This window comes from Gobius niger, assembly GCF_951799975.1.
Source record: "Gobius niger genome assembly, chromosome: 4".
Lineage (NCBI taxonomy): Eukaryota > Metazoa > Chordata > Actinopteri > Gobiiformes > Gobiidae > Gobius > Gobius niger.
The window spans coordinates 36,381,258-36,390,934 of record NC_136855.1 but is presented as its reverse complement, the minus strand read 5'-3'; the positions used below and the strand labels follow the sequence as shown (position 1 = coordinate 36,390,934).

At 43.5% G+C, this 9,677-nt stretch overlaps 1 protein-coding gene across 1 annotated transcript in view; it reads left to right on the top strand.

Annotated features, from left to right (window-relative positions):
* The first annotated feature begins 3,483 nt into the window (after positions 1-3,483).
* LOC306961804 (leucine-rich repeat and immunoglobulin-like domain-containing nogo receptor-interacting protein 1-B) overlaps positions 3,484-9,677 on the top strand; it is a 196,360-nt gene continuing 190,166 nt past the window's right edge. The window contains exon 1 of the mRNA XM_079554712.1: positions 3,484-3,853. Coding sequence (XP_079410838.1) covers positions 3,842-3,853 — 12 coding nt within the window. The 5' untranslated portion in view covers positions 3,484-3,841. The remainder of the gene's footprint in view (positions 3,854-9,677) is intronic.

Below are 9,677 nucleotides of genomic sequence, written 5' to 3'. Positions count from 1 at the left end.
TTATTATTATTAAAATGATTTAGTTGGATCCACAAATCAACGTGTCAGTGGTTCAAATCCTGGCTCCGAATGGTTCATACTGTCTTTGGGACAAGACATCTCGCCCAACTTGCCTGTGTGAGTGAGTGGTGGGGTGGTGGCTTGAGGGTTGAGAAACTTTGGAGAGTTTAAGTGGGGACGCCGTATTATTTTACTGTATTTTCCACTTCATTTTTCCATTTAAGACGTTAATCCTTATGTCACAAAATCCCCATGTTTCTTTCAACAAGAGTCCTAACAGTAAAATTTTACACTGTGACATTCCTGGTTGCAATGGCTCAAATCAAAGTCGTGTTTCACAGCTTGCTAACTGCACTAGAATAACCCCTCCAAAACCTGCATACATTTCCATTCATAGCACATCGCCTCGGAGCACACCCCACACCTCGACATCTTTTCTCCATCATCCCTCCATCCTCCTCTCTGGCACCCCTCCTCCAACCAGCCTCCCCCCCCCCCACCCAGCCTCCCAAAAAAAAAAAAGAAAAAAACAACACACCGGGCAAGGCACAGCAAACCCGCTGGAGCCGCTGCCAAGAGGAGCACATCTATTCGCGCTTCTTTCCTTCGCTCTGCCGAAAGCGAGTGTTGGAGGACCCGCAGACTGGAGCAGCTGCACGTTCGCGACCGCAGATTCAGGACCCGCAATCTTTTGAATATTTTTGTACTAGGTAGCAAAAAGCATTCAAACCCAAAGACTCTCGGATCACTTTTTTGGGCAGAAAAAGAGAAATTGCAAAAGAAAAGTAAGCAAATTTGAATCTTAAAGGGGATGTGTTTTATCATGATATCTCACTTGGAGGATCAGTGATGGGTCGGGAACCATTTTCAGTGGGTCGCAAACCTTTTCCAGAGTGCATTAATTTCAAGTTGATTTAATTTTTGACCGTAGATTTTGTATGTCCTGACTGCATCCCCATTCAGGGCCGGATTTAAGTACAATGGGCCCCGGCCCGGGGCTAAAGTTTTTTCAGGGCCCCCCATACACTATATGTCTGTCTGATTTCTCTCGCTCTACAATGACAGGAAAAATTAATGAATTTTCAAAATTTGAACATGCACAAGTAACTTCTAGTACTAGTTTAAAAATATAAAAACAATGACCCCAATTTGAGATCCGTGGCGCTCACGGAAGAACCTTTGCTACTGCCAGACTGGTGGGGGGACTCATTTAAAAGGGGGCACGGGGGGGTCCTCCTACACAGACCTTTTTTTTATTTTAATGGTGCAATTTGGTGCATTCTCGTGCATTTTAACAGACCAATAGGTACATATTTTTTACTGGTGTCAACTCAAAGAAAAAGGCTCAGACCTTGTTTAAAACAGGCTTAGTCCTGGTTCAGACCTGGTTTAGTCTTGGGTGCAGTCATCTGATTAAGCCTTACATGTGAGGGAGTCTGCAAAGAGAGAGGGAACTCTTATGTCCATGGGGCCTTCAGCCTGCTGAATCAGCCGGCTTAGCCCCTGTAAGCCCCTGCATAAATCCGGCCTTGTCCCCTTTGAGAACCCCTCCTTTAGATCAATATTGCATTTTCTAACCAACAAAGCAGAATATAGTGTAAGGTATGGTATTGTCTCCATAGGGAAATTTGTCCTCTGCATTTGACTCATCCTTCGATGATGCTGGAGCAGCTCGTATGGAGCAATGAGCGACCACAGAGCAACCAGGAGTACCTGGAGAATACCTACGCAGACACGAGGAGAACATACAAACTCCAGAACAGAAAGGCCCCGTCTCGGTGGGAATCGAACCTGGGACCTTGAAGCTGTGAAGCACGAGCGCTAACTGGTTCCTGGCCGAATTTTTTTTTTTCCAATAATAACAAGCTGTCAAAGCCCCAACTTTACTGTAGCTTCATTAATAACAACGGCTTACACTTGTATTGCACTTTACAAGCCTGTGTCACAAGTTCCTCAAAGTGCTACATAGTCATTATTCCTTCACTCCAAACTCAGTGGTGGTAAGCTGTTATTGAAGCCGTCCTGGGGCAGACTGTCCATTTACCATGTGGCTATATAATGTGTTGTTCATATCCTGAGCTCTTGTTATGTCAGTGCCCTCTGCTGGACATGTGTGGAACTCTTTCCTTTTTTAATTTAATGCCCCCTAGTGGCTAGAATGAGCATTCTGGTTATTCTTTAAAAAATCATAACTCCACACAGGAATGGGCTAGAGACTTACTATTTTTTTTTATACATACTCTGGAATGTATGCTCTACAGGGTAGGAGCCGTGAGTATTTGTTTGATTGCTTATCTTCTGCCCAAGTGTAGCCTGGTTTTACCAGACCCTCGTACTCAATGCATTTCGCACAAGGGTCTGGACTTTCACAATTGAGCTCCGTTATCAGGTGGGAGGGGTGAACTCCTTTGAAACGATTGGATCAGATTTTCGCTAGCGTTTGTAATGGGCCCGAGTGAGTGAAGCAGCTATCATAACTCTATCATAACTCTTGGGAGCATTCCTTGCACATTCCTAGGCTTAAAGAGACTAGATGCAAGTTGGCCATTTTATACTCACTACTGCCACCTCAGGTCATACGTGTAACTGCAGCTTCTATATTAAGCTCATGCATGACGGCAATTCGGACCCGAAGTTACACCTTTTTGAGTGACAGTGCAGGATTTTAGAGGCGATTGTGGTGAACAGGTCAGGGCTCATTCTACACATTAGGATATGGCTGGAACATGTAGGGGGAGGAAAGTACTTAATTTTAACATTTTGAAACTCGGTATAGTCCCTTTAAATTTTTATTTCTGGAAATTTGGGAGCCGAGCCAGAACGGATTGAAGAGCTTCCTTTACTTTCGTATCCGCCGCCATTGACAAACATCAACCAGCAAATGCGCCACAAATGCTTGACGTCACCTACAAGCCCCGCCTCCCCCGCTCGCTGAATGGTAGGTTGAAATTCAACCAGACGTACATGTAGGGAAATTATAATTGATTTGCGCTTTATTTTTTTAAACAATTAATTTGTCGGGAAAATTTGATTTTGTATTTTATGTTTAAGAAGTTCAGTTCTTATTTGGGTCATGGCTAGACATCCTGGGAATGTGGCGGATCCTGAGACGATCCCAGGTTAGAGCCACTCCTTTTAACGAAACTAATAAACCAAATAGACCTACAATTGAAGTCAACGATACAAAACGTGATGTAATAAACAAACCGCTACTCATTCCAATATTTTCATTTAGACATTTGAACTTGATGTGATTTTTGCATTCTGACTGTCCATGTAACAGCAGGTGCCGCTGTCCTTAAAAAAAAAAAGTCCCAAATCTGCTGCAGCCCTGAATCTGCAGCTGCTCCGCTCTGCCGGTCCGTAGTGATGCGCTCCGCGTTTCTCTCCTTCTCCTGTGCTGAAGCCCCATTCTCCCCTATTGCTGCAGCTCCTCCTCCCTCTCCACCCCTCCCCTCCTCTCTTCTCCTCACCTCCTCCCTCCTCTTCTGGTTCCCTCTCCTCTCGCCTCTCCTCGGTGCAGCAGCAGCATGCATGTGAGCCGCCGCGTGTGCCGCCCGTGTGTTTACATGTCACCCAACCGCTGCTGTCGGATTTAGGATTTCTGGATATAGCACAACTGGAGATACCTGGAATCGCTCGTCGGACGGTGGGATTCTAAAAAAAAAAAAAAAAAAAAAACTAGCACGCGCCCTTAACCCCCCTACTGCCCCTCAACCCCCACCCCCCCCCCATCATCTCTCATCGGCGCGTCCCGCTCCTCCATCGTTTTTTTTGGGGGGGAGGCAGGCGTTTTGAATACCCCCGGAGACATGGAGAAGGCTGGATCGGGATTCTCCGCATGACAGTCCTGGTAAGTAAGTGAAGTGCTGTTCGCGGATGACGCTTTGAGCGGGTTTGAAAAAAGGCATGAGGCTAAAGATTTACGATGATGCAGTGCCAAGGGAGTCAAGTCAAAAAGGAAGAGTCGGGGGGGGGGGGGGGGGGAACAGTGCGAAGGGAACACGCGCGCGGGGAGCTTTCACGTCTTGTTTGTGCTTTGTCATGCGGTTCGGTTTCATTTCGTCAGGAGCGTCTCGCGTGCCTGGATTCTGTTACTTTCCATTCAGCCCCGTAAATAGAAGGACAGTCGTCTCCTCTCCGAATCGCACCGAGCCTCTTACCGCACTTTCTGTCCCGACTGTGAAGCGTGTTCCAAGAGCGAGAAACTATTGATCTCGTAATTGTTCGAAAGGCTGCAGAAAAGGGCTGTTTAATGTCTATAATAGCCTACCTGAAACCATTCTTGTCTTGTTTTAAGGAATCAAAAAGACCTAAATTTTTTTCGAGGTCCAAAGGTTCCGTCCAGTGTTACTCAACGTCCACACTGACCTGCACATCTTTCACACTCAAAAGACATCCAACCTATCATTGTCAGTTCTCCAAGACCCGACGCTCCCAAGGCTTGATACTATTGAATGTCTCCTAACCTCATTTTACATTCATGTTCCCGAAAATGGCAAAGGAGGAGAGGGGGGTGGAATAGTGTCCGAGCCTGCACTTCTGATCACTGCCCTCCCCGTGCTTCTGCTCCTGCTGCTCCCGTCCCTTGCCGCCTTGCCGCGTTCCCCTCCTTTTTTGGTTTCAGGCGGCCGATGAGAATGCAGGTGCTGTGATGTTGCCAAAAAGGTCTACGTTGATGGATGGTGTTGACGGAGAAGGTGGGCGATAACAGAAAGAGAGTAGGGAACGGAGGGGGGGGGGGGGGGGGGAGCGCTGGCTGGTGTCATTAGGGACACAGCCCGCTACTTCCCTGCATCTATCAAGTGTTAGATTTGCGTTGTGTGCATATGGCGAGGGCTGGAGTGCTACGGTGGAGGAGGAAGGTCGCGTGCTGACGAAGGGGTTGGCGTGGGGGAAGAAGCGTCGCAGACTTACCTAACCCCCTGCTGAAGAGGTGAAGGTTTCTGAAAACAAACAACGCGTTTACTCCTGGGTAAGGGGGTGTGGTGATTCGATGTTCAGGACTAAATTGGATCTTTGCAGAAATAAATGGTTCGAGGGGATATCATTTGTGAAGAGAGGAGGATTGTTTCCTTTTGGTTTTTGCACTCAATTTCCACAAGCAGCAACAGAACAAGCAACATGCAAAGTTGACGTACATGTACTAACATAGACATACTTTATATATACTGCTTAAGTTTGGACTTAAAAGATGGTACAATAAAGGTTTTCATTTATAAAGATTGCTTATCTATGTCCCCACATGGGTCACCAACCTTTTTTTGTCTACCCTGTGAACTACTTGTACAAGAGTTTCCAACGCAATATTTCAACATAGTTAAAAAACATTAGTTGATTTTCCACTAAATTGTCTTCTATATTTACTAAATGTCTGGAGAGTGTGTTCAACATGCTGAAAATATAAATAAAATCCAACTAAAATATGGTCCCCCTCCTGGAACCGCCACCTTAACGTGGTGGAGAGGTTTGAGCACCCGAATGATCCTGGGGGCTCTGTTGTCGGGGGCTTCAGGCATCTGGTAGGGTCTCCCAGGGCAAACAGGTCCAAGGTGACGGGTCAGACAAAGAGTGGTTCAGAATCCCCTTATGAGAGACCAACGGGCCTGAGAATCGTGAGGCCGTCCTATGTGGACCCACCGTAAAGAGAAGCCATAAGGGGCTAGTGCAATGTGATTTCGGCAGCTCCAATGGCTGCCCCCACGACCAGGCAACGGAGAAGTGGAAGAAAATGGATGGATGGATGGATGGATGGATAAAATATGGTCAAGAGCAGGAAGAAATGTAGAAAGCCTTTGGGGAGCTAATTGGAAAGGGCTAGCGAGCTACTGTGCCGAGATGCCTGCTGCTTTTATTGCCATTATGCAATTGAACAAGATTGCATATATCAGATGGAAGGTTAGTCCTGAGCTGCTGCGGTGTTTGGAGGAGGAGGGAACCGGAGCACCCAGAGGAAACCTATACAGGCAAGGGGAGAACATGCCGACTCCTCACAGAAGTCTGGTCCGGGATTCGAACGTAGGACCTCATTGCTGTATGGCAAAAACGTTGACTTTGAAATCAATTGTTCAATAAAAAACACAATAGTTGCCTCACTGTGATTTTCATCTATTGTTAATTAATTAATCACAGGAGCAGTGTGAAAGTCAACAAGACCTATCAAATAGCGAAAAAGACAATTAAAAAGGGAAGCAGCACGTGGATATTTGTCCCTAGACCTTCTTTCTTGGTTAGGAAAACAGGATTTATTTGAGTGATAAATTGTTTAAAATGTTGATTTTTCATCACTATATTTTTCATAATTTAAAAGTTGTTGATTCTCTGACCAGAAAGCAGATTAATTCTCCAAACTAGCATGTGGTAAACCTAAAAATCTTGGTCTTTGATGTAACTACCAATAGATTGTTTTCATAGATACAGACGGCATCTTGTCATAGAAGGGGGCGTGGCTTCGCCGAGGGGGAAAATAGAATCTTAAGAGAAACACAATTTTCCACTGTTTTTGGCCATTTCTGGTGGAATATAAACTTATTAATCACGTATAAATAAAGTCATGTCTAAATCGGGCCCATGTGGAGATTGTTCAGTAGAAGTGAAAAAATGGCAATCATAGCTAGCGCTAGCTAACGTTAGCATTAGCTCGATGCTAACATGTAGCATCATGTTAGCATACTCCGTTATTTATGTATTTATAGGCTGTTGAACCACTTTGCTCCTCTCCATGTCTTTTTGTAGAAAACTGTATTCATAATTCAGCATTTGTTAAAGTAGTTTTTGAATAATCAGAGAAAGTTTAGATTTTTCTCCGGTCATACATGACCATATATGGGCAATTCCAGGGATGCCGTCTGTAACTATGTGACATCACAACATTCTAACGAGCCTAGTCTGAAAATTCCATTGTGGTAGCTATGGTGACCAATTTTCTCTGTAATTCCTGGGTCAATTCACATAAAACAAAAACTGTCACAAAGTTTAAAGTGATCTCTTTCAGCACATTTGAAAAATGGTCTAATTAAGTTTTCATAAAGGCGTCCAAAAGTGGTGAAAATATTCATAAACAAATGTGATGTTGTCCAGTAGAAAAGACTTTCAGCCACATTTGGACAGAAATATATTTCAAAAACTGTTTGCATCTGCCCTCAAACTGCAATAGAATTGTATAAGATGATATTCATGTACCTTATCAATTATGAAGGCGGTGCAGTCCTCCATTTTGGCCTGGCATGTCCACATTTTTAAGACTTAGCCAGATTTAAACCAGTAAGAGTGCATGCAGCATAATCTACCTTTAGAAAAACAGAGACATTGGAACCGTTTTTTGTTGGCTTTAAATCTCTGTGTTGCAAGAACACAACAGGACAGATTCAACATCATCAAACCTTCTCTTTCCGGGTTCTCGGTCATCCAGGTAGAAATCAATACAAAGGGCATCAAGACACCATCTCATCTAGTTTAATCACTGCCTCCGTGAGACACAAGCTCGGATAGAGGTCCACAGACTCCTGCTGACAAACCGCTTTTAGAAACTGCAAACCTTGAACAAATAGCTTTCTCAATTGACAGAAAGTATAGAGGGATGAGAAGCATGGTCAATAAAAAAAAATGAACCTTTAGACATCATTTTCAGGATAAAGAAAGGGAAAGAAAGAAAGGGACATGTTTGGAAGTGGGATTTCATGGTTCAGAAGTCCCCGGTTTGCAAATACAACATTGAGTCTATGAAATGTATTTGTATTAACCTCTTAACTCCCGCCTGAACCGAGAGGGTATTTTCCCTCACGTCATCAGATTTTTTTCCATCATTTTTTTGTTGGGTATTCAACTCATTTTTGTAACTCAATTTTTTATACATTTTTTTTGTCACATTTTTTGGTCACATTTTTGTATATTTTTTGGTCATTTTTTGGTCACATTTTTGCCACTTTTTCATCCATTTTTCGTCACTTTTTTGTCAATGTTTTCTCCCTTTTTTGTCACATTTCCATCATTGTTTTCATCTCAGTTTTGTTGCCTTTTCACAGCTTTTTTTCCAGAAGCTTTTGGACTGTGCTCGGTTCAGGTGGGAGTTAAGGGGTTAATGAAGGATTATTACATTCATTTCTAACATATGCCAGTTCCAGTTAACTTTACCATTAATTCTACCTTTTTAAAAGAGCAAATAGAGAGTTAAGTTTGCATTACTCTCAAATACGTGGACAATAAGGGTCAACGATCTCCTCCAGTCAGCTGGAACTGGCACGAGACTTTTCAAAATGATATTAAAACTATTTGAACACAAACGAACAGATTGGCTGTGGTTTATTGTCTGTATCTTTCTGAACACCAGTAATCGTATATGGCACCACGCATGTCTGCAGTCATTTCCATTAGGCTGCAAGTGATAATTATGAGATTTGCAATATTTGACAGAAATACTGTGGGCGTCCACAGCGATGACAGAAGACTGTGTCCCGCGGCTGCTCACATAATTTTTAATAAGCCAGTCAGGAATGTTTTTTTCTGCCAAAGCGCCGGCAGCATATGAAGTCAAAAGCTTTATGCCCTCTTATCAGTGACCGACTGGCCAATACGGACGCCTTCGAAATGTCTGCTGACCTACGCGCTCGATCGGCCATGTTTGTGTGCTCACATTCACAGTAAACCAACTCATAAGTATCGGTTGCAGATAGTGTGTGTTGGGCAATGATTGTTTGAGAGACTTGAACAGTTTGACTGGTGACGCTTCAGTGCTGAGACACCAACAAATAGATGTCAGCGATACAGCGAAGGGAGGGAATGATGGATTTGTGACTTGTAACGGGGACGGGAATACGTTGTGCACACAGTGTTCCGGAGTACAGTGACATCATTTCAGATGGAGGTCGAGAGCCTGTGCAAATCTCTGGTCGATTTATTGTTTCGGAAAATTGTCTCTTGTCCTTTCCGATCTCCTGAAAGGCTTTTAACACCTCTGCAAACGCTTGATAAATCACATTTTAGATGTGCTGTTCCGAACATGTCAAACACAATGTCGAACAGAAAGTGCAAACGTTTAGGTGAATCTAATTTTGCAAAGTTGTATTAGGAGAAAACTCTAATTCTCCATGTGTGAACTCTGCCTATAAATCTTATAGTTTCTCAAGCATCCTCAAAGCACAAGCAGCTCTGCAGTGTTTATGATCAAGTAGAAGAAGCCTTTCTCTAGAGGGTTTTGCAGATGATGTCATAGCACTGCAACAGAGGCCAAACCAGTGCCAACGCTAAGTTCTGAAATGTAATTGTTCTGACGCTCAGCCCAGAATGTTGGGGATTCTGTTTGGAATGAAAACTGCGTAAGAGTCAGCTTAACCCTGACCGAGCCACTATTCTTAAAGGCCCAAAAAGACCCGATTTTTTTGACTGCCATCAATGAACAATACTAAAATACTAGCTGTGGTCCAAACTCATTTGTAACTTTCCAATATATCTTTGTAGCATCCAAATTCTCTGTAAAATCAGGTATAGCTCCTTTAAGGATAGATACAGACGGCATCTCTGGAATCGCCCATATATGGTCATGTTTGAAAACAGTTAAGGGGGAAAACAATTTGGAGAAAAATCTGAACTTTCTTTTCGTTTTTATTCAAAAACTTGTTTAACAAATGCTGAATTATGGACATAGTTTGCTACTAAATAAAGATACAAAGACATGGAGA